Below are 26,032 nucleotides of genomic sequence, written 5' to 3'. Positions count from 1 at the left end.
CATACAGTTGTAGTCAGAAAAGATGTTTAATATGATTTCAATCTTAAATTTATTGAAATTTGTTTTGTAGCCTAACATGTGATCTATCCTGGAGAGTATTCCATGTGTACTTGAAAAGCATATGTATTTTGCTGTTTTTGGATGGAAAGAATATGTATTCTGCTGTTTTTGGATGGAATATTATGTATATATCTGTTAAGTTCATTTGCTCTAATGTGTTGTTCAAATCCACTGTTTCCTTATTGATTTCTTTCGGGAGGATCTATTCATTGATATAAGTGGGGTGTTAAAGTTTCCTACTATTATTTCTGTCATTGTTTCCTTTTATTTCTGTTAATATTTGCTTTATATATATAGATGTTCCTCTATTGGATGGATAGACATTTATAATTGTTAATCTTCTTGCCTGATTGAACCCTTTATCATTGTGTAATGTCCACTTATCTCTTGTTACAGTCTTTCTTTTAAAGCCTAGTTTGTCTGATGTCTGCTAGTACACCTTTTCTTCATCTCCGTTTGGGTGAATATCTTTTTTCATCCATTTACTTTCAGTCTATGTTTGTCTTCAGGTTTGAAGTGAGTAGGCAGCAAAAAGATAGGTCTTTTTAAAAAAAATCCATTTTATTTAGTCACCCTATGTCTTTTGATTGGAGCATTTAGAGTAATTATTAATTAGTATGTACTTGTTGCCATTTTGTTAAATGTCTTCTGGTTGTTTTTGTAGCTCTTCTCTGATTTTTTCTTCTTCTCTTGCTCTCTTCCCTTGTGCACGATGACTTTCTTTAGTGATATGTTTGGATTGCTTACTCTTTTGTGTGTGTATCTATTATAGGTTTTTGTGGTTATCATGTGGTTTGTATGACATCCTACAAATATAGAAGTCTATGTTAAGTTGAAGGTCACTTAGGTTTGAACGCCTTCTAACAGCATTATATTTTTACTCCCTCTCTTCCATATTTTATGCATATGATGACCTATTTTACACATTTTAATATTTTGATGCCCTTAACTAATTTTTAGATGTAATTGATTCTACTTTTATCTTTTAATCTTCATAGTAGCTTTTAAGTGATTGGTCTACTGCTTTTACTATGTATTTGTTTTTAGCAGTGAAATCTTTCTTTTCACAATTTTCTTACTTATGGCCTTTTCTTTTTCTCTTAAAGTATTTCCTTTAACATTTATTTTAAGGCTGGTTTAGTGGTGGTGAACGTCTTTAACTTAGTTTATCTGGGAACCTCTTTTATCTCTCCTTCAGTTCTGAATAATAACCTTGCCATGTAGGGTATTCTTGGTCGTAGGTTTCTTTCCTTCCAGCATTTTGAAATACATCATGCCACTCCCTTCTAGCCTGTAGAGTTTCTGCTGAAAAAAATCAGTGAATAGCCATATAAGGTTTCCCTTGCACATAGCTCATTGCTTTCCTCTTGCTGCTTTAAATACTCTCTGTATCTTTATTTTAATCTTTGACATTTTAATTTTATGTGTCTTGGTGTGGCCCTCCTTAGATTCATGTTGTTTGGGACTCTGTGCCTGCTTGTCCTGGGTATCTATTTCCTTCCCCAGGATAGGAAAGTTTTCACCTATAACTTCTTCAAGTATGTTTTCCACCCCTTTCTCTCTCTTTTCTCCTTCTGGGACTTCTGTGTTGTGAATGTTAGTATGTTTGATGTTGTCCTAAAAGTCCCCTTGCCTATTCTCATTTTTAATTTCTTTTTTCTTTTTGCAGTTCAGCTTGAGTGCTTTCTGTTACCCTGTATTCCAGATAGGTTCCCCCCGTGCTTTACTTTATTGTATTCTTCCGCTCTGATTGGTTCTTTTTTATAGTTTGTGTTTTTATTGAATTCCTCCTTGAGTTCATCCACTGTTCCCCCAAGTTCAGTTAGCTTCTCGGGCCGTTACTTTGAATTTCTAGCAGATAGATTGCTTAGTTCCTTTTCATTTAGTTCATTTTCTGATGATTTGTTTTGTTCCTTTGTGTGGAACATTTTTCTCTGTCTCTTCGTTTTACTTCACTGTCTTTGTTTCTGTGAACTAGGTGAAACAGCTACCTTCCCAGTCTTGTAGGAGTAGCCTTGCGTAGGGACATCCCCTGGCTAGACTGCTTGTGCCTGCTGGTTCTGGCTGGCCGGACGCTAGGTAAGTGAAGGCCAGGAGTCCTGGGTGCTCCATGCAGGTGCATCTCCTATGGATGTCTGTTTGCTCTAGTCCTGTTTGTTGAAATGCTGTCCTTCTCCCATTTAATTACTTTTCCACTCTTTGTCAATTAATAGACATGTGTGAGTCATTTTCTGTGTTGTCTGTTCTGCTCTGTTGATCTATATGTCTATTCTCTGCCAGTACCACACTGTCCTGATTATTGAACCTATACTGTAAACTTTAACAATGCATGGAGTGATTCCTCACATTTTATTCTTTCAAAAAATTGTTTTAACTATTCTATATGCTTTGCCTTTTCATATAAAGTATTGAATAGTATTCTATGCCTAGAAAAATCCTTCCTGGGATTTTGATAGGAATTGCATTAATCTTTAGAATAATTTGGGGGCACTTGACATTTTTTCTGTTCAGTCTTCTAATCCATGAACATGGAAAGTCTCTCCAATTATTTAGGTATTTGATTTCTTTTATCAATATTTTATAATTATTAGGATGCATATTTCTGTATATGTATTATTGGATTTATAGTAAGTATTTCATTTTCTTTGGAGCAAATATAAATTATATTATGTTTAATTTCAGTTTCCACATATTTGTCATGAGTATATAGAAACACTGTTGATTTTTGTGTGTTGATCTTGCATCCTGTGGCCTAAGGTCCAATGTTAGTTCTAGGAGATTTTGTAGATTCATTAGGATTTTCAATATAGGCTACCATGCCATCTTCAAATAGGGACAATTTTATTTCTCCAAAATTATGCTTTTTATACTTTTTTTTTTGATCCTTATTGTGCTGACTGGAATTCCAGTACTATGTTGAGTAAGAGGGATGAGAACAAACATCCTTGCTCTGTTTCTAATTTTAGGGTGAAAGCATTCAGTTACACCATTAGATATGATGTTCATGTGTAAATCTTTTTGTAGATGCTTTTTGTCAATTTAAGGAAGCTTCCCTCTATTCCAAGATTGCTAAGAGGTTGTTTTGTTTGTTCTTAATCATTAGATAGTTTTCTTGCATCAATTTATATGATCATATGAATTTTCTGTATCTGGTCAGTGTTGTGATTCTTTTATTTCTCGACTGACTTTTTTGGGGGAGGGGAGATCAAATTATGTTAGATTGTTACAGTTTCCTACAGAGATGAGAAATTGCCTATTTTTCCTGTTACATTTTTGCCGTATATATTATGAGGCTCTTTTACTATGCATATATACATTAATGTTGCTATGTCTTTAAGGCAGAGCTACCTTTTTATTTTTATGAAATGACCTCTTTGGTAATAATGTCTATCTTTAAGTCTATGTTATTTGGCATAAAGATAGTCACATCAGCCTTCCTATATTTGCCTGGTATGTCTTTTTCCATCCTCTTACTTTTACCCTTTCATTTTCCTTTTAATTAAAAGGTACCTTCTATAGAGTGCATGTAATTGCCACTTACTCTTTTATCCGTTTTATTAACCTCAATTAAAATGTATCCTCTGTGGGCAGCTATAGTAGCAACTTGCTGTTTTATCCATTTTGGTAATCCATGCCTCTGATTTTGGGAATTTATTCAATTAACATATAATTTAACTCTTGATAAGGTCAAACTGAGTTCTACCACTTCCTGTCTTCTCTTTGCTCCCTTTATTTTTGTTTCTGTACTTCTCATTTTCGACCTTGTTTTTGGTAGTAAGGGGAATATTTGAAATTTTGTTTCATTTCAGTTTATCTTTTGGCTATAGTTCTTTGCATAGGTTTGTTAGTAGATGCTCTAGTTATTACATGATACATCTGTAACTGTTCACTAAATTCTTAAAATTTCTATTGTACTCCTTAATATAAAATGCAGAAAATTCACATTTCTAATATCTATTTGTTCTCTCCCCTACCATCCTTTATACCGTAGCTATCTAAAGTATCCTATATACAATATAAACACCAGGAAACAGTTAAAAACTTTTTTTTGGCCTTCAGTACATATAACTGTTCAGGTAAGAGTTAAAAATAGTATTTTATATTTCTCAGATATTTTTTATTTCCAACGGCCTTCATTTGTTTCTGAAATTTAGGTTATCCTATACTATTTTATTTACTCTGAATAACTTTCTGACACATTCCTGTGATGTAGGGTCTGGTGGTGACAAATTCTCTTAGTTTTTCTTCATCTACAAAATCCTTATTTCACCTTGATTTTTGGAGCATATTCTTCCTGGATATAGAATTCTAAGATGACTTTGTTTTCTTCTCCTTTCAGAACTTCAAATGCTTTTTCACTGTCTTCTGGCTAGTATTGGCATCTGATGAGAAGTCCACAGTCATTTAAGTTATAAAGTATGTCATTTTTGTCTTTAATTTTCAGCAATTTTACTATGTACGTAGGCATAGTTTTCTTCAAATTTATTGTTATTGGTGCTCTGAGATTCTTGACTTTGTAAATTTATTTATTTGTACTGATTTAGGACGGTTTCATTGATTATTTCCTAATTTTTCTGAAGCATTCTTTCTCCCCTCTGAGATGCTATTTATACCCTAGAATCAAATAAATGAAGTGCATTTATTCTCTCCCCTACCATCCTGTGATTTGATGAGGTCACAAAGTCCCTTCTTAGGTTCCGTGGATGAACAAAACCGAGTTATAGTAATGAGGAATGAAAACACCTATACCATTCTTATGAATTTTGAGATGATTTACAGTTGACATGCGTCAGGTATGAGGAAGCTAAGTCTGTTTGGAGGTGCTTGTTTGGAGATAGATGTCCTCTGAAGGGAGACTCCCTCTATACTTCCCAGTCAAGACAGTAAAATGGCAGCATGTCTTATCAAGTGAGACAGAAGGCTAATATCTAAATTTGCAAAAGGTAAAAGACCAGGTAAAATGTTCACATATTGAACTGTCTGTAGCATATCATAAAATGTCCAAAAGAAATCATGTAGAAAATAACATGTGGTGGTCAGAAGCAAAACTTGGTGATTCTCATGACCGAACATGTCTGTTTATTTATCTTTTATTTTGCATTAATGTGTGATATAGTGTAAGTGATAAGTTATATATGAATAGTTTGTATGATGATTATCTTTTTGGAGTTGGCTTTCTTTCCTTCACATCCAACTGAACACAGAAATTACATACCAAGAATGATGACAAGAATAGAGGTAGAGTGAAGTGAATTGAAATAGAGTCCTAAGACTTTAATGAATGCCGAGGAGTGATCCACAGTTTTGACAGCACCTAGGAGATATATAGGTGGGTGACTTGACTTTTGGTGTGTGCTCTAAAAGAATTGTTATTTTTTAAAGAAGAAGAAGAAGGAAAAATATTTTGAAGAAGTCAGTGGACAGTCAGAAGGACTTGTGATCTCTGAGCCCTGATATGTGGGGGTCATGGGCAGTAAAACAGCTTTCAGGTGAGCAGGGTCTTCTGAGGAAACCAGTTAAGAGAAGGAAGTCAAGCAAACACTCAGGGACAGGGCTGAGGATACAGAACTGTTGACCGTCGATCTGAGGGCTTATGGTCAGTGAGAGAGCCTAGGAGGGAAAGGAGGGGTTCGAGGGATTAATATAGTGGGAGTAACTGGAGTTCTCCCCAGCCACCCTCTTGTTGGCAGAGCCTCACCTGTTGAGCGTTCATCCTCTTCCTTGTGTTGCATAAAGGTTGCCTTCCTTCCAGCCCAGGAATCCCTCAAATCATCAAATCATTATAACTCTCTTCCCTCGGCAATGATTAGTGTGATAAGAGGCATATGCCCCTGTTATGCATAATGAAATGGAGGGAAAATTTAGCTGAGATCTTCTACAAAAAGTTCGCCTCTGTTAAAGAAAAACATAAAAGGAGGGAATCGCTGTTCTTGTTTGTACTTGTTTCTCCTGAACATGACAGTGTGAATGTTTAATGCCTGATTTGTGATACACAATTTGGGATCATAACAGAAATTCAGATGTGGAGTAAAGGACATTTTACCTTGCTGCTCTTTTTCATACTTCTGTAATTCATTTCAGTGAGTTCTTTAAAAGATGGGAGGCAGAAGTTCATGGTTAATTCTCTATCTTAATTTAAGGAAATGCATATATTTTTTTCCTAATTGTAACATTATTATCTGCTCACTGTGGAAAATAAAACAATAACAAATTATATTCGGGAGAAGTTAAATGTCTCCAGCCTCAATGTTTTTGTGTGTATATAAAATAAATTTTGCCTGTAAGCCCTTTCATACCTTTTTGAAAAATGCATATTGTAAGATACTAAATATCTGTAGCCTCTAGTTTTCATTTAATGATATAGAAAGGAAAGCTTCACAGAAGAGAAGAGGCTTGAGGGGTCCTAATGGACGGCTAACAGCTTGCAGGTAGGAAAGGGAAAATGATAGAAGGAAAATGATAGAAAAAGCTAAAAAGCAGTCATTTGGGGAGAAAAATGAATATCCCAAATGACATAGGAAAGAAGTTTATAAGGAGAATGGTAGGAAATGAATACAGAAAGGTAGAAGGGTGGATAAGACGAAGAAAGGCCGTATACGCTGTGTTTGAGTGTGACCTTTATAATGGGTGTTAGGAGCCACAGAAGGATTTTAAGCAACTGAATAATGTGATCAGATGAATAATTTTAAAATAATCACTATTTCTCAAGGTCAGACCACTGTGACTTTCAGAATCTAGCTGCAGCATTTAATACTATGAAATTATGAATAAGTTAGCTACTATCTCAGTTCCCTCAGTTGCAAAATGGGGCAATGGAAGAAGGGTTGTGATAGTTAAATGAGATAGCCCAGTTGGAGGGAACCTGGTCAAGTGCCTGGCATATGGTAAGTTTTCAATAAATGTCAATTTTCCTTCACTGCTGATTTTTATTTTTTTGGTTGTCCTATGGTGGTCTAAAAAGCTAATTTACAAAAGTATTATTGCTCTACTGGTTGAGGGGACTTTAAAATATTATTTATCCTCATGTAAAGTGAATCTCAGTAAGAACTATGTAAGGTCACTTAAGTGCTATGACTCATTTACTCTCAGAACCAAGAGAACACTGCCTAAATTCAAATCAACAGGCTTATAGAGCATAACTGATGGATAACAGGGAGGAACTAAGCAAAGGGGAATATAAAAACAAGAATGCATGGACTCTAACTTCAATGAGATAAACAACAATATGATAAAAGCAACAGTAGAAAGTATATGTTAAGTAGATTGCCCAACTGGTTTCTGGCAAAAACTATGATCTTTTTTTCCAAAATATCCTCACTTAGTGATGAGCAGCTAGAAGGAGCACCATTAGTATAGAGGAATGACATTTTTCTCAGGTGGCTTCTCATATCTGGGCCTCTGCTTATTGTATTTATCATGGAATGTGTTATTTTGAGGAGCCTAAAGTGAAAACTGAAACTATACACAGATAATTTAAAAATTGATAGACCCAGAAGTTGGTATGTCTAGCTGGTTTTTTGTATGTCTGATGTAGAAACGATAATACCCAATGGATGAGTAATGCATCTAGAATAGTTCTCAGGCATATTGTCTGAATATAGTCTTTAACTCCTACTTCTATTTTGTTTTCATTTTAGTTCTTTTACAAAGCTCCCTCATCTGGCAGGAACAGAACAAAATCTACTTCTTGCCAAGAAAATCCAAGCCCAGTGGAAAAAATTTGGACTGGATTCAGCCAAGCTGGTTCATTATGATGTTCTCCTGTCTTACCCTAATGAGACAAATGCCAACTATATATCAGTCATGGATGAACATGGAATTGAGGTGGTATAGAATTGCTGGTACCTTTGGTATTTTTAATCCCACCTTTAAAAAAATGTGAATTAGAATGTAAGGTCAGTAAAAAGATAACTTTGTTGATAGTACAGTGGAACCCATATTTTATAGAAAGTAAGTTACAAACTACTGAATTCCGTGTTTGCTATGTTTCAGGCATAGTTCTAGGTCCCCAAGCCATAATGAAGACTGGGATGTGGTTCTTTTGCTTAAGTAGGGTGAGCTAGACATCAGAACACATCATCTCAAATCAATATCACAAGTGCTCCAAAGAATATGATTAGGGTTGCTTATCTGTGTAGAGAAGGGTCCTCAGCCTGGGAGTTAGAGAAGGCTTTGTGAAAGGTTTGATATGTGAGTCTTGAAAGATCCTAAGGGCTTAACCACATGAAAAGAAAGGTAAGAGAATTCTAGGCAGAAAAATATTGGCAAAGGTCTGGAGACATACACTAACTTAGTATTATGGGGGAACTTAAAGATTTTTCTGTACTATCAGAGTGTGAAATACAATGTGGCCCATGGTAAGAAGTAAACCAGTATGTATGTTTTGGGGACAGGTCATGGGAAGACTTATACATTGTCCTTAGGAGTTCAAGTGCTAAGCAGTAGGGCGATACTGCTAGAGAGGCATTTTGGGCCATCTATAGGTTAGACCTAGATTAGGCAAGGAGTTAAAGCTGGAGTCTTAAGACAACAGTCCGGGTAGAAGATGAGGAAGCCCTGCATTAGGATGTTAGCAGGAATGAGGAAAGAGGGATGGATTTAAGAAGTAGCTAGGAAGCCGTATCATCAGGACTTGATTTGTGATGATGGACAGGAGGAGGGGGTGGACACAGAGTTCCAGTCCTAGGTGTCTGGTGTGCGTGGCTGGCTGGTGCTGCTGTTAATAGTGGCATGAATGCAAGACCAGAAGCAGCTCAGAGAACATAAATTCAAATGCTGATGTGACATGTTGAGTTTGGACATCCAAGCTGAAAAAACTTCCAGGCCCTTAAAGATACAAGTCTGAAAAGCTGGACATCATAAGCATATTACCTACGGATACAATTTTGAGAGTCAATGAAATCTTACAGGAAAAGAGTGTAAAATGAGGCAAGCCGCAGACTGGGGCACATTGTTTAAATGCAGTTGAAAGAAAAGGGGCCCACAAAGAAAGCTGAAAAGGAATGACTGGAAAAAGGAGTTAAAGTCATGAAAATGCCACCTTCAAGGCCCTGTTTTTAATACTTCATATGGGAAATCTTTCTTACCTGAGATTGCATCCATTTACAGCAGTTTCCAGTATTTGAGGGCCATAATAATGATAAAGCTCTTTCTCAGTGTTAGTGGAATTTACCTATTTAATTATGGAAGTTGGTATCAGGATGCTTAATTTTAAATGTATATTTGGAGGCAGGATGCATTATTCTTCACTAACAATCTGGAATATTTCTCTCCAACTTTTGTGTTTCAATTCTTGCAAGGTTTTCAAAACATCATACTTTGAGGCACCACCAGAGGGATATGAGAATGTTACAAATATTGTACCCCCATATAATGCTTTCTCAGCCCAAGGCACGCCAGAGGTAAAAGATCTTTTCTGTTCAACTCTTTAAACCTTTCTTTGTTATATAAAACCTATGTAGAGGACGTAAGCCAAGGAAATTAGGTGGATTTTACATGCTGATCCATGCTTTGAAGTTCAGTGCGATGAACACCCTCCCTAGAAATGATTAAAAAAAAAAAACCCAACAGAATAAGAAAAAAAAAAAGAAATACATAAAAATCAGACCCTGGTAAACAGAGCCACATAAAAAGCAGATGCTACTCTGAAATAGCCAGTTGCTAACCATGCGTTTAGTTCAGTAGGGGCTATAGATTTTTTATAACCTCTTCTCTTCTGTTCACTGTCTGACTTTGTTATAGATATATAGGTCTGATTTTATAGAGCAAACCTCAAAAGTTCTTAAGTTAATATCATGGTTGAAAATTAAACATAGTTGGGATTTTTTAAATGACTTTTGTTTACTTCCTGTGACTCAGTATATCCTGATAATTTCTTCAAAACAGAATATACTGTGTAAAATATATTTTATATGCTGTCATTTTTTAAAACTTCTCAGCATTTTGAAGTATTTTTCTAAAGACTTCTGTGGGATTAGCATGGATCTCTTTAGTAAGCCCAAATGGAGAAAGATAACTTTTGATGATTCAATAAGGTGGAACAAAGTCTTTGGTTTTCTTTTCACTTACAGCAGTATTATATATACATATACATATATATATATTTTTTTCATTTTCAAATCATATTGATAAGGGCATGGTATCCAGAATATATAAAAAATTCTTACAACTGAAAATAAAAGACAACACGAAGGCAAGAAAGTCGATTAAAAAATGGGCAAAGAATTTAGATAGATATTTCTCCAGATTAAAAAATATTTAATTTTTAAAAATGAAATTTCAAAAAATACTAATTTATAAAAATATAGGTCTCTGATTAATACCAGCTGGACTTCAGTAGCATATAAAAACTTTGCACCTATTCAGCTCCATCGTCTTATGCTGTTATCACAAATTACATCTTTATTCAGTGTTCCTATCAACAGATTTATAATCATTGCTTTATGTAGTTGTCTTTTATATCAAATAGGAAAGAGGAGTTATAGACAAAAAATACATGAATACTTTTCTATTTATCTTTACCAGTGAACTTTACTTCTTCATGTGGATTTTAGTTACTCTCTAGTGTGTTTTCATTTCAGCCTGAAGCATTTCTTTGGCATTTCTTGTAGCTCTCTCAGATTTTGCATACCCAGGAATGTCTTCATTTCTCCTTGTTTTTATATTTTTTATTTTTTAATTAAGGTATTATTGATATACACTCTTATGAAGGTTTCACATGGAAAAACAATGTGGTTACCACATTTAGCCATATTATCAAGTCCCTACCCATACCCCAACGCAGTCACTGTCCATCAGTGCAGCAAGATGCCACAGATCCACTATGTGCCTTCTCTGTGCTACACTGTTCTCCCCATGATCCCCCACACCATGTGTACTAAACATAATACCCCTCAATCCCCTTTTCCTTCCCTCCCCACCTGCCCTCCCACACCCCTCCCCTTTGGTAACCACTAGTTCATTCTTGGAGTCTCTGAGTCTGCTGCCATTTTGTTCCTTCAGTTTTGCTTCATTTGGCATTTGTTTTTCTCCGCCTGGCTTATTTCACTGAGCGTAATGTCCTCCAGCTCCATCCATGTTGTTGCAAATGGTAGGATTTGTTTCTTTCTTATGGCCGAATAGTATTCCATTGTGTATATGTACCACATCTTCTTTATCCATTCATCTACTGATGGACACTTAGGTTGCTTCCGTATCTTGGCTATTGTAAAAAGTGCTGTGATAAACATAGGGGTACATATGTCTCTTTGAATCTGAGAAGTTGTATTCTTTGGGTAAATTCCATGGAGTGGGATTCTCAGGTCAAATGGTATTTCTATTTTTAGTTTTTTTGAGGAACCTCCATATTGCTTCCCACAATGGTTGAACTAGCTTACATTCCCACCAGCAGTGTAGGAGGGTTCCCCTTTATTGGCATCCTCTCCAGCATTTGTTGTTCTTAGTCTTTTTTTTCTTTTTTTTAAAATTCATTTTATTATCATTAATCTACAATTACATGAAGAACATTATGGTTACTAGACTCCCTCCTTCACCAAGCCCCCCCCCCCCACAAACCCCATTACAGTCACTGTCCATCAGCATAGTAAGATGCTGTAGACTCACTACTTATCTTCTCTGTGTTGCACATCCCTCCCTATGCTCCCCCCTCCACATTATAAATGGTAATCGTAAGGCACCCTTTCTTTTTCCCTGCCCTTATCCCTCCCTTCCCACCCCTCCTGCCCAGTCCCTTTCCCTTTGGTAACCATTAGTCCATTCTTGGGTTCTGTGATTCTGCTGCTGTTTTATTCCTTTGGTTTTTCTTTGTTCTTATACTCCACATATGAGTGAAATCATTTGGTACTTGTCTTTCTCCACCTGGCTTATTTCACTGAGCATAATACCCTCTAGCTCCATCCATGTTGTTGCAAATGTTCTTAGTCTTTTCGATGCTGGCCATCCTTAATGGTGTGAGGTGATATGTCATTGTGGTTTTAATTTGCATTTCCCTGATGACTAGTGATGTGGAGCATCTAGAAGTATTATATATTATTTTTCCTTTTTTATTTTCCCTACAGGGAGAGCTTATTTATGTAAACTATGCTCGGACTCAGGATTTTTTCAAATTAGAAAGAGAGATGAACATCAACTGCACTGGAAAGATTGTTATTGCACGATATGGAAAAATCTTCAGAGGAAATAAAGTAATATGTTGTTTGCTTTTCTTGGGGGGAGAAAATACAATTTATGCTAGAAATGTAAATGACCAGCATGCGTCATGTTTTTCAAAATTCCTTTAAAAGTACACGAATATTTTGCAATTTGCTATGGTTACATAGAAAATCCTGTTCTTATGTTACTTATGTAGCTAGAAAGGAAAGTTATTTTTATTACAAGAGCAAAGTTTGCTTTTTAAAAATTCAATTGAAGGAAATTTTATGTAAACTAATAAATGAAAAGCTCCCCTACATTACCAACTTCATTGCCCACATAATCTTAACTGCTCTTTCCAGACCTAATTCTGTGAAATATGAATATAAATGGTTCTATATATTAATTTTACATTTTTTTCCCACAAAGAAGGCATCATACATTACATTCTGTACAGCTTTATGTTTTCCTCAGTAGCAGCTCGTAGTCATTCCTTCATGTCAGTACATTGAGAGTCGTATAATATGGTTAAGAGAGGGAGGTGTAGATCCATAGAGGCTGGGTTCTGGTCTAGTCTGGGCTTCCTACGCTCTAGATCTTTTATCATGAGCAAGTTATTTAACTACTCCGTTCCAGTGTTTCTGCATATATAAAATGGGAATGCTAATAATAGCACTAATCTCAGAGTCCTTATTAGGGTTAAATGACTTTATGGGTAAGAGCATTTAGGCTAGTGACTGTTTTTTTCTAATTTTATATAAATGTTAATTAAGTAAATACTATTTTAGATGGTGTATAGAATTTTGCAGAATTGATAAGCAGTTTAACCATTCCTCTGTTGACGGACGGTTGGCTTGAATTTATTACTTTCACAAATCCATTGTGAACATCTTTATCCATATGTGTCTAACATTTGTGAAATTTTTTCTAGTATAGACACCTTGAAATTGCATGGCTGAATCAGTGTATATTCTTTCAGAAACTTGAAAAGCATCATCAAGTTGCCCTTCAAAAACGTGACAAATTGTACTCCCGCTAATACAGAAAAGTGTATTCTGAATATTGAAATGCGTTTTAGTTAATCAAGACTGATGGTTATATCTATTTTTTGCTGTAATACTTCTGGTATGAAGAATTCAGTATCTAACAGGATAAATTTTCCTATTCAGTTGACATTAGAAAAGTATTTACAAACTTCTCTGGGCAATTTTCCACACACTATGACTGTTCTGAACAGAGTTTTAGATTAGTTTATTTCCACAAATATTTGTAGAATGTTTACGATAGGCCAGATTTAGGAGAGTGGATAGTTAAAAGTGAGTAAGATATGATCCCTGTTCTCAAAAACACCCTTAGTTTAGTAGGGGAGAAAGATATTTAAAAGATATTTTGAAGTCCTATGACCCATCCTATTATAGAAATACATACAAAATATAGAAGAAGTTCAAAGATGGGGGACATTAATTTTGCAATTTTAGGGGCAATAGGAATATTTCACGGAAGAGGCAATAACTTTTTTGAAGCTGTCAATGAGAGTTGTCAGGTCTACTAGAAATTGTATTCAAGGCAAAGAGAACTGAATGTGTAACAACTTGATAAAAAGCAGTGTCTAAATTTCCCTACGTTATTAAATTGACTGTCTTGTCAGTCATTTGTCATTTCTACATTATGGATTACACATTCCTCTGCAGGTTAAAAATGCCATGTCAGCTGGCGCCATAGGCATCATCTTGTACTCAGATCCAGCTGACTACTTTGCCCCTGAGGTGCAGCCATATCCCAAAGGATGGAACCTTCCTGGCACTGCAGCCCAGAGAGGGAATGTGTTAAATTTGAATGGTGCTGGTGACCCACTCACTCCAGGCTATCCAGCTAAAGGTAATAGGGGAGCCTGTTACGGTTCACCCTGTTTTGCAAAAATACTACTTCCTCTTATGGAAGGCATAAGATGAAGCATCTACAGAATAACATTAAAATTGTGTGCCATTATAATATTTCTGATTATTGCTAGAATTGGAAAAAAAAACGTTTCCCTTGTGTTATTTTAATTTAAAATTTTTATGAGGTGTAGACATGGCGAGAAAAGGGTCAGTTGGATTCCCTCTATTTTTAGTATAGTAGAAGTTTAGAAACACAGAACTTGCACCCACATACCCAAAGTGAGAATTCTCTGACCAAAATAGAACTTAGGTTTCTGAATCGCCTAGTGATTTCATCCTTTTCTAGATCATACATTTGTATTTGTAAAAATCCAGTGAGTTTTTTGGTGTTATTAAATATGTAAAATGTGAGAACTTTTGACACCTCTGTCACTGCCTCTACACTCAAGATAGTGAACATACCCATTATCCAAAACAATTTCCTCTCACCTTTTTGTATTTCTTTCTCCCCAAGCCTTCCTGCCCCTTCCTTGTTAATCCCTAGGCAACCACTGATCTGTTTTGAGTCAGTATAATTATTTTGAGATCCACCTGTATGATGTCTGGGTCAAATAGTTCATTCCTTTTTTTTTTGCTGGTAGTATCCCATCAAGTGGCTACACTACAGCTTATTTATTCATTTACACACTGATAGACATTTGGGTTGTTTTCAGCTTTGGGGCTATTTATTGTACATAAAGCTGCCAAAAACAGTTGTTGTATGTGTATGTACATATGCTTTTATTTCTTTTGGAAAAATACACAGACATGGGATGACTGGGTAATATGATGTATGAATATTTTTTAAAGAAAATTTCAAATTGTTTTCCAAAGTGATTGTACCATTTTACATTCGGCAGCAGTGAGTGAGTGAGCTAGTAGCTAACAGTATAGTCAATCTTTTTACTTTACCTTCTAGTAGAGATCTAAGCCTCTGAGTTACAATTCTTTCTCAAAGTTCTGTGGCTATTCCAGGCCCTTTCCATGTGGATTTTAGAATCAGCTTATGACTTACAACAAAAGACCTCCTGGTAGTTTGAGACTATAATTAAAATCTATAGGTCAGTTTGAAGAGAACTGACATCTTAAAAAATATTAACTCTTTTGATCCTTGAACATGGTGCAGCTTTGTACTTACTTATTCTTTAATGTCTCTCAACATGTTTATAGTTTCACTGTCCAGATCATGCACATCTTTTTTCCTTTATATATATGTGTGTGTGTATGTGTACATATATATATATACAAATATATATATATATAATTTTTTAAATTAAGGTATCATTGATATACAGTCTTATAAAGGTTTCATATGAGCAACATTGTGGTTATTACATTCACCCAAAGTATCAAAGTTCCACCCCCCCACCCCCACACACAACCCAGTGCATGCACAGCTTTTTTCACATTTATTCAAATGCATTTCATAGTTTTGTTATTTTTAATTACATTTTAAATTGCAGTTGCCTATTGTTTATTGCCAGTAGTTTGAAATACTATTCTGTTTCTAGAAGAAATACATTGATCTTGTATCCTGTAAGCATGTTAAACTCACTAATTAGTTCTGTTAGGTTTTTGTGGATACTCCAGAGTTTTTACATAGATGATGATGTCATCTGCAAGTGAAGACACAATTTTGTTTCTTTATTTCCAGTCTAGATGCCTTTTCTTTCTTTTTCTTGCTTTATTGTACTGACTAGCACATTTTTAGAAAAAGGGTGTTAGAGTAGAAGTCCTAACCTTGTTCCTGCCTCAAGGAGAACACCGTCCAGTCTTTCTCTGTTAAGTAGGATAGTAGCTGCAGAGTTTTGATAGATTCTTTTCATCAGATTGAGGGAGTTCACTCACTTCTGTCCTAATGTGCTAAGAGTTTTTATCATAGCACATTTATCTAGGAATGTACAGTGGATTTTGTCAAGTGCTTTTACTGCATCTTTTGAGATGATCTATTATCTATTTTTGTTGAATTACACTGACAGCTTTTCAGTGTTGAAATACTGTCATCCTGGGATAAACTCTACTTGGTTGCAGTGTATTGTCCTCGTATGTATTGTGGTTATATTGTTGGATTTGTGCTAAAATTTTGTTAAGAATATGTCTGTCTTTAGTCATAAGGAATATCAGCCTATAGATTTATTTTCTTGTAATAAGTTTGTCTCAGTTTGGTATCAGAGAAATAATGAGTTGGGACCCATTTCATCTTTATTTTTCTGCAAGAGTTTATATAGTATGGATTTAATTTTTGTCTGCAAACGTTTGGTAAAATTCCCCAGCAAATCCATTTGGGTCTGAAGTTCTGTTGGTAGGAATATTTTAAATTAAAAATTTAATTTCTTTTAGTATATAGCTCTTTAGGTTATCCATTTATTCTTGAGTGATTTTTGGTAATTCGTATCTTTCAAGGATTTTGTCCAGTTATCTAAGTTTTATTGGATAGAGTTGTTCATAATAGTTTCTTCTTTTTTTTCAGTCTGCAGGAACTGGAGTGTAAGTCTCATTATTCCTGACATTGGCAATTTATGTTTCTTTTCTTTTTTCTGTTTTTTTTTTTCCTAAACTGTCTTGCTAGAGATCTATCCATTTTATTGATGTCAGAGAACTTGTTTTGGGTTTCATTGGTAATCCTTACCATTTTTCTATTTCTTATTTTTTAGATTTCTGCTGTGATCTTTATTATGTCCTTTCTTCTGCTCATTTTTTGCCTTATTTGCTCTTCTTTTTCTGGCTTCTTAAAGTGGAATCTGAAGTTGTTTGTTTGAATCCTTCCTTTTTTCTAAGATCGATGCTTTCGTGTGCCACAACTTCATTTTCCCTGAAAGCCAAAATCCCAGGGAGGTTTTAAGCCTGACAATACCTTCCCAGCTTCCTTTAAAGAGGGACTAGTGTGCTAGTTTTGAGTAAGATCTTTATCCTCTAGTTCCACGATCCCCTAAATTCCACCCTTTTCCAGTCATGTCTAGTTTCAGAATCTGGGACACCTTTTCTGGACAACTGGTTAACTGAAGCTTCTCTAAGATTCAAGATACTCTGAGGCAATAAAATATTCTTGTAGAATTCAAGAGAACTTTGTGAAGTATCGAAACAAACCTGGGAATCTATAATCCCTATAATTGATTTTATGCTAAATGATTTAATTTCTTACTATTGAATTAAATAGGCTGTATTAGATGAAACAATCATTGATTGACTCATGGGGAACTTTAAATTCTGACATAATTTCAAGGGGATAGCAAATCTGCAATAGTAAGAAAAAAATTCCTTTGTATGCCTTGCTTAGGTTCTAACTGTTTTCATTTTATGCAACTGATTTTTGCAGAGTACACCTTTAGACTTGATGTTGAAGAAGGCGTGGGAATTCCTAAAATCCCTGTACATCCCATTGGATATAATGATGCAGAAATATTATTACGGTAGAGTTTTCTCATTGGATATGTGATTAAGATATTTTGCACGAATGTGTCCATTTTCTCATCTAAAACCAATGTAACCTAGTTATGTTAAAAGTCAGTTCTTGTCATACCTGAAACCAACATAATGTTATGTCAATTATACCCCAATAAAAAATATCTTAAAATATAAAAATAAACAAAGTAGGAAAAAGAGTTTAAAAAAGTAAAGGCTGGTATCAAAAATAGGTCCTAAGTAGAAATAACAAGAGTACAGCTTTTTATTCTAGAAGAGAAGGGCAGTCAGTTTAGTGACTAAGAAATAGTAAGAAAACATAACTACAAACGAAAGTCTCAAGTGCCGAAGTATGTCCAAAAATTAAAGTAATGATTTGAGATTTCTAAGTAGTTGGACTTTCTTAGTTATTCATTTGATATTTGTACTTAACCTGCATTTTGAAAATGATAATGCCCACCACTTACTAGGTGTGTGAACTTGGACCAGTTACTTAATCTTTCTCTAGTTCAATTTCCTTATCTGTAAAATGAGAGTAACAGTTTATCCCTAATAGGGTTATTATGAGAAGTGGATAGATCTATGGAATCATTTAAGGTATCCGGAATGGAGTAAACATTCAAATAATGTTTGCTGTTGCATTCTATAACATGTTCCTTTACAAATCTCCAAACTTCTATTTTTTAAATGTCTGTACCAGTACAATATAATTGCTTTGAGTGCTTTCTATATCAGCAGCTTCTCTAGCAGTTACTTGCTTCTCCTTAACACAGTCATGAATTTCCTCTTTTCAGGATTTCTTGGACATCATGCGTCCTTACATAATTAAAGTCAGTACAGAGGCTGATACTTCCCATGTTCCCTCACTATTATGTTTTTTCCCCCTCCTTAGCTCTTAATACTAACATTAAATATTTTACTTATTTATCTCAGTTAAGACTCTCCCTAAATTACAAGTTTCACGAAGGAAGGGAATTGTGACAGTATCTGGCACTTAGTAAATGTTCAATAAATATGTGATAAAAATGTGAATGAACTATCTCATCATTAAAGTTTGTTCCCCCTAAGAAACTGCAACACTCAGACTTTTTCTGTTGTTTTAATTTTCTCTGGACAGGCATATGGGAGGAATTGCTCCGCCAGATGAGAGCTGGAAGGGGGGCCTTAATGTGGATTACAATATCGGGCCTGGCTTTATAGGGCATGTCAGGTAATTTTAATTAATGGTCTGGAAAACTTTTATGTTTAATGGAAAACTGCCAAGATAACTGTTCTGCCAAGTATATTTTGCTTATCTTTTTCTCATTTTTCAAAGCATTTGATCATTTTATATCACGTAATAAGTACTTACAGAATGATGTATCAATTTCTTCTTTCAATAGTGATGTCACAATATTTGCTTCATAAAGTCTCAGAAATGACTGCATTTGAGTTATAGGTTTAACATTTTAATCTCCCATTTCACATAAAGATTTAAAACAGTTTTTCAAATAGCTTTCAAAATGCTATATACATGGGAAACACTAGGTTAACTTACAGGAGAGGATAAAAGAGAGGAAAGGAACCAATATTATTGATGACTTAACTGTGTGGGTAAGTTAGATGAATTGAAATGTGTAAGCACATAACTACTGTAACGATCAAAACATTTACCATTATCATTATTATAAATTCCTTTAATATAAGAAAATGTATTATCTAATTTACTAATACCCTCCAGAGGTAAGAAAACCATATATACCCTGAAAGATAAAGGCCTTTCTGATTTACAAGCATAAGAGAACAGAGAAAACAGACAACATAGCTTCAGTTCTACCATTTCTGTCACAGTTGAAGACTAAGTTCAGAAACAGAAATTTCCTGTTCTAGATATCAAAAAGCTTCACTGTGGGTACAAAATTCTTAGTTGATTTGAGCTCACAGTGGACAACTACACACAAAAAAATCACCAAAACCAGCTTTTCTGTCATTTCTCACCCCAAAGGGATCTTAATAATCTATTACCCACTTAACAGGGATTGCCAAATGTCAAGACATAAAACCAAATTCCTAACTGTTGCTGCCACCAGTGGGGATTAATTCCGCCATAAGCAAACTAGAAAAATAAACAGAACACAAAATCAGGAAAAAATATGGAGAGATACTGAGAATCAGCAAAGTTAAAGTTTTATTGCCGTTTGGGACTTACCCTAACCAAAAGAAGAAATGTCTAGGTTTAAGCTGCCCATACCTGGTTCTCTGAGATGAGTCCATTGTACATCTCAGTGGGGTTTCCAGAAATGATAAAGGATGATTTTTTTTATACAGTAAGACCATGATTCTTATACAAGTATAAAATGAACATGTGTCACAATTTTAATTCATGACTTTAAGGGAATCAAAAAGGGGTTAAAATCGGTTCAAGGAAGAATCCGAAGATCATACAAAAAGAAAAAGACCAAGAATGCTGAAATGAATGTATTTAATAGCAGAAAAACTGATTTCTTCCACACTGGGGGAGTGAAGTCAATTGAACATTCACCAGACAGATTGTATGTCTCAGTGGACATGAATTACCTGCATTCCCTTCATGTTTCCACAAGGTAACTTCTGTCCTTATAAAGTTATAAAGTAGGCTAGTCAAAGACTGATAGGCAGAGGTGCTTTTGATACATGAGCTGGGTTTTTCAATTTTTCCTTCATTTCATAAATGAAGTGTATTCATTCATTTCACATAAATATTTATTGAGCATGTACTGTAACCCAGGTAACTTCCTGGGTACTGGGGATTCAGCAGCAAACAAAACAGGCTAAGATCCCTGTCGTGTGGAGTGTACATATACAATTCAGTTTTGAACATGATAAGTTTGAAGTGTTAATAGGGAAACAGCTATTCTTTTAGGGACTTCTGAAGGCAGTGATACTAAAAATTAGAAAGACACAGGGATTAAAGATGTGGATGAGCTTCTTTGAGACTCTGAGCAAATAGCCTATGTTTATTTTCATGTCTAAGTTAAAATAACTTTTTTCTCCTTCCTTATTTGTTACAGTAGTCACATAACATAAATGAACTTGGGTTTCTTACTAATTGATCTTTGGCTCATATTTTTAGAAACACATGCTACTAAAAAATGTTTCTGCTTTTTTGCTATTAAAGTTTTTCTTCTCAATCGCAAAAATAAATCCTTCACCTTAATATCTTAAAATGTAGAAACATCCATTGATCAGTTTCCCCCTAAAGGTACTTTTTGTTGAATACTGTACATGTATTAAATATACATTCAGAAGCATAATGTATTTTTGGAGGGAAAAACCAGAATCTGTTCTTAACAATGTGCAGGATTGACAGCTTCTTGGCTCTTCCATGAAAAAAATAACCACAAATTAGAAGCTGTTGCGATTCCCTGACCCCCATAAAGACTGAATTTTTTCCTTGTGAAAAGAGGATCAGCATTTTCCCATGTCATTTTGGATTCATAAAATGTGAATAGCATTTTTTTTTTTCCTGAGCTTGATTGTATTTTCCCTTGAATTCTGATTTTGTTAACTGCAATTCACAAATGAATATTTAAAAGTCTGGCCCAAATCAGAATCAACGGTGATGACCTGGACAAGTTTCATTATGTAGGTTTCTTGTACATTTTAGCAGGGGCTTCCCAAATGCCCATTTTACAATAGAATTTATCTTGTTTCTATTCAGCAGCACTCAGCCAGCTCCTTAACAATGTACCAACATTCTACTTCAATAGTGTTTAAGTTACTGAGTAGCAGGAATTAATGTAAAATACAAAGACACATTTAAAAGTATGCTTGTTTGTCTCTTAATACATAATGGGCTGTCGATCTTATTTTTGTAATTAATATGGCATATTGAAAAATTTTAGAATAAATACCCAAGACATTTAGAATAGTACAGTATTTTAAATATCAACAATATAGCTATGTGGGAGGTGGAATATAAAATACTGATATTGATTTTTTAAAATTTGACTTTAAGGTGTGTGTTTAAGTACTTAGAAATAAAATGTCATGATGTCTGCAACTTCTAAATGGCTCAACTATATTAACAGTGATCAAATTCAGGTGATGGACATATGGAAATTCATTTTCCAATTATACAGTTTTCTGTACCTTTGATATTTTTCATAATAGCACTGGGAAGAAAACTGTTAGACAGAATGCTCTATGTGAAGTAATTTATTCCCTTTGAAATCCTAGGAAGGTTAGAATGCATGTTTATAACACCAATAAAATTACAAGGATTTACAATGTAATTGGAACTATCAGAGGATCTGTGGAACCTGGTGAGTCAGTGAATTTTTAAATTTTGTTTTTTAAAGATTAAAAAAGTATGAGAAAATACATTTTAGCCAACAACAGATTATCTTTTTTGCTGGCTGATGATAAGAAATTGAAACTAAATTTGAAAACAGATGTACAGCTCTAATGAAGACTCTATTTATAGCAGAGACTTCTACTGTTTATTTTTTCTGTGGAGGGAATTCAACCAAGAGGAAGTTTAGTTTAAAAGCATAAATTACAACGATTTATAATGCAGAGGTGTAGTCCTTTTGAACACATTCTTTCCCAGACAGGTATGTTATTCTGGGAGGTCACCGGGACTCCTGGGTGTTCGGAGCTATTGACCCAACTAGTGGGACCGCTGTTTTGCAAGAAATTGTCCAGAGTTTTGGAAAACTAATGAGTAGAGGTAAATAGTATTTCTTTGATAGTTGATGACAAAAACTGACTCATTTAATTTTTCTTTATTTTTTTTGGGCATGTGTACCTAACTATGGATGTTAACAATTATTACAGGCTGGAGACCTAGAAGAACTATCATTTTTGCCAGCTGGGATGCAGAAGAATTTGGACTTCTGGGTTCCACAGAATGGGCTGAGGTAAATAAGACAGAGAAGGTACTTGTTATCTTTTTTGGTCCACAGAGAACAAATAGTATGTATCTCAGGATGATCATAAGTAGATACTGTCACCTAACATGGTTTTAATTTGGAGAAAGACTCAAGAGAATTTAAGACATAGTTTGTTTTTACTTTCACATCAGGTTCGCAAAACAGAATACCCTCTTAATAACTGGACTATGAATTTATTCATTATTGTCAAAATACATTGTTTTCTATTTGTATTTGCTTTGTGAAAAATAAAGTCTGTAAGCTCAGAAAATGATGAAAACTAGCAAGCTGTTTCTGACAAGTGAATTATATAAAAACTGATAAAGATCCTTGGGGGTTAATTTTCAAGTTTTTGAAGTTTCCTTGGAAATTTCCTAAGAAAACATATGATGTTCTTTTATGATGACTATACTTTTTGATTTTAATTTCACATTTTACAGAGCCCATATAAAATTGAGATCATAGATATATTTTTACCATTCATAAAAAATAAGTGCCTTATTGTTGAGAATGATAATTTTGTTAACTGAATTATTTTAGTAAGTTTTCTTAACTTTACAGTTTCAGAGATGTATTTTTTTCATGATGTATGATTGATTTTCATTTGTCACTGGTTCTTAATGCTTTAAGTGTCTCTCTTAGGCCCCTTTTTTACCTTCTGTCCTTAGCCTCTTTGTCGTAACTAAATTCTTTAATATACAAGGTAAGCTCATACATTTTTATAAAGTCAGGGGGGCATTAAATAAGCACTTAATCTCCCTCCAGCATTCTCTGTTTATCTTTTATAAGTCCAGAGTTTATAGAATCACTTTAAAACATGTCATATACTTCTTGTCATGTGTCTTGTTTTTAAAAAGCTTTCCTTCTGACTCACTTTCTCTTTCTTTAACTTAATATGAATTAAGTAAATATGGGGGTAAAATCACATATAGTTACTTGTCTGATATCAGGTATCCTTTGCTTCCATTTATACTGCAGAGTTGTATTAATACATTGGTATTATGAATACACCTTTTGGAAGTCAACATTAGTTGAACCAAATTTCATTCATTAAGGTCACTTACTTTGAGACATGTAATTTCTTTTGAATACATATATATAAGTACGTCTCTATAATTTTAGCAGCTTGAGATAAAGAGCAAAGAAATCTAAGATATAAAATGATAAATTTGCTTTGCATTAATTTAAATAAATTGAAAAAGACAATTTCAGCACTGTTTCCAGATTCTTCATCATACTCAGCAGCATTCTTGCCCTCTTTATAGTTAAACAATCTTTATTTCCACTGTAAATCTGTTACAATGGAGACCCCAACTCTATCTTCATCTAGAGCAAGGGAAGCTGTCGTCCAGCCTGTGTGGGCAAGTGCAGGCGACAGTCTTCATTAGTACTGTGATCCTTCACAGCTTTACATGTTTTTACTGTAGCATGTTCTTGTATGGTAGCAAGTGGAGAGAGAGGGAAGTATAAAGCACTGTGTACCATACTCCCGTCTGCGTGTGACACGAGTCTTTCTCCACTTTGTCTTTCTTGGATGTGTGTGTGAGAGACAGACTTGTCTGTCCTGATGTCCTTCCTTTTCTACTGTAGTATTTTCTCTATCTTCCTCTCCTTTTTCTGTTCTTTTTGTCATTACTTTGAAAATAATACACTTACTTGGGTATCTGATCTCCAAGGATCTCAAAGTCAGTGTATCTGAGGATTGCTAGGAATAACTTTTAGACAATGCAGATTTCCAGGCCATATGTTCGGCAACCTGACTCCGTAGATCTGGGGTGGGACCCACTCTTTCAAATTCTGGTGCAGGGCTCCCTGATATTGCAGTAAATAGTAGCTACAGCATTGTACTAGTTTTTCAATTTTAATTGCGTTACTGTTGTTAACCCATTATCAGTATTTTCTCAGAAGTTATGATCACAGGCATGGGTATTTGATTCATAAAGGTATTTGTAGACCACTTTCATACAAAATTAACTTACTTTGTTTATATTTCACAATTGCAAATACTGTGAATTAAGTAACAGCTTTGCTTCAACTATACAGGAGAACACAAAAATACTCCAGGAGAGAAGCATTGCTTATGTAAACTCAGATTCAGCTATAGAAGGTAAATTTTATTTCAGGTTGTTACTAAGCAGTATACCATCTTTTAGGTCTGTAAATTCCAACTTCTAAGTTAAGATTATCCTCTTCTTATGAGATACCTCATAAGATCTCTGTTCTATTATACCCCAGAGAAAATCATTATGATTCAAAGGAATATTGCTTCATAACTAAGATATTAATCCTGATTTCTTTAGTATATTTGATATTTGCCTATCTTAGATTACTGCTTCAAACCCTAATATTAACCACATGCTTTCTAAGGAGATATTAAAAGAATCTGGCTAAAATATTTCAGAAGATGTACTTTACATAATGTTTCATGCACAAATACTTTATGTGTATTGGAACGATTTGAAGTAAGCAGAAGCTTCAGACTTCCTTTTGAACCTGACATATGAAATTTGTGTCTCTAGGCATTCATTGTATAATTATTTCTAGGCAAATGTCAGAACATACTCAAGAGCTACTGAAATGCTGTAGTCTGTTTTAATATACTCTGTTGAATGAATAAGATGTTGTAGCCTTACCACTTCCTTTGCCAAAGTCCCCCTTAAGAATGACCCTTACAGTTACTGTGGGAGCTGCCACTCTACCAGCCAGGGTCTGCCTATACCTTCTTCTGACCAAAAGGTACTGTACCCTCTCTCACTCGTGAAGACTATTTGAAGCCTATTATATCTTGTTTGTAATTAGAAAATAAATTTAGAGTTAAATATAAATTGTAATTTCACTTGGAGGTAATAAAATAGGTGTTTTATTTTTCAGGCAATTACACTCTCAGAGTTGACTGTACACCCCTTCTTTACCAACTGGTGTATAAACTGACAAAAGAGGTATATATGTAGGTCTATCTTAATGTTTTCTGATGAATGGATAAGTGAGTAACACTTGTTTTTCTTAATTGTTTTTAAGCTGGTGACAGACATACCTGATTTTTATAAAAAACAAGCTAGAATAAAATCTTTAATATACTACTTATGTGACTTAAATCTAAAGATAGCATTGCTAGTCTCTTTTTCTAATAATAGTTCTTATTATAATCATATACCTGTTGTACGCATAGGAAATATTATTTCGTCTGGCAGAGGCATTTTGATTTAGCAGAAAGAACAGTGAGCTGGCATGGAAAAGGCTTGGGTTCAAAGCTTGCTTTGGCTATTTGTTCATTCATTCATTTAACAAGTATTATTGAGTGATTACTACATGTCAGGCCCTAAAAAATGAATTCTAGCAGAAACAGTGATAAAACAACCAGGTCACTGAAACCAAATGCTTTGTAGTCTAGAGAGAATACAGACCTGTAAATGAAGAATTATTCACTAGAATAATGAATATCATATGCCACAGAGAACAACTGTGGAATAGAGGACCTAAAATCCTGGAGTGGCTAGAGAAGTTGGGAAGCATAGATGACAATGACAGAATAATTCATGCTTGGACTATAAAGTGAAGGGTGTGAAAAGTAAGGGAGAAAGCATTCTCAGCAGCGGACACAATACTAAAAATGATGTGGAGCTATGAAAG

The 26,032-nt window shown here is 34.6% G+C and overlaps 1 protein-coding gene across 7 annotated transcripts in view; it reads left to right on the top strand.

The window, feature by feature from the left end:
• Window positions 1-26,032, top strand: part of NAALAD2 (N-acetylated alpha-linked acidic dipeptidase 2) — a 57,746-nt gene that overhangs the window by 5,653 nt on the left and 26,061 nt on the right. For 4 of the 7 annotated variants that reach the window (XM_073215903.1, XM_037011027.2, XM_037011025.2 and 1 more), the window contains exons 3-13: window positions 7,698-7,884; window positions 9,360-9,461; window positions 12,117-12,242; window positions 13,881-14,067; window positions 17,425-17,518; window positions 18,628-18,720; window positions 21,708-21,793; window positions 22,081-22,200; window positions 22,308-22,390; window positions 24,446-24,509; window positions 25,274-25,341. In XM_073215903.1, coding sequence (XP_073072004.1) covers window positions 7,698-7,884; window positions 9,360-9,461; window positions 12,117-12,242; window positions 13,881-14,067; window positions 17,425-17,518; window positions 18,628-18,720; window positions 21,708-21,793; window positions 22,081-22,200; window positions 22,308-22,390; window positions 24,446-24,509; window positions 25,274-25,341 — 1,210 coding nt within the window. Of the gene's footprint in view, window positions 1-1,932; window positions 2,140-4,399; window positions 4,477-7,697; window positions 7,885-9,359; window positions 9,462-12,116; window positions 12,243-13,880; window positions 14,068-17,424; window positions 17,519-18,627; window positions 18,721-21,707; window positions 21,794-22,080; window positions 22,201-22,307; window positions 22,391-24,445; window positions 24,510-25,273; window positions 25,342-26,032 lie in introns of those variants that run through there. The other 3 variants (XM_037011029.2, XM_037011028.2, XM_037011026.2) reach the window with 3 other exon arrangements.

The sequence above is a fragment of the Manis javanica genome, chromosome 11, assembly GCF_040802235.1.
Source record: "Manis javanica isolate MJ-LG chromosome 11, MJ_LKY, whole genome shotgun sequence".
Lineage (NCBI taxonomy): Eukaryota > Metazoa > Chordata > Mammalia > Pholidota > Manidae > Manis > Manis javanica.
This window is presented reverse-complemented; position numbering and strand designations above follow the sequence as displayed.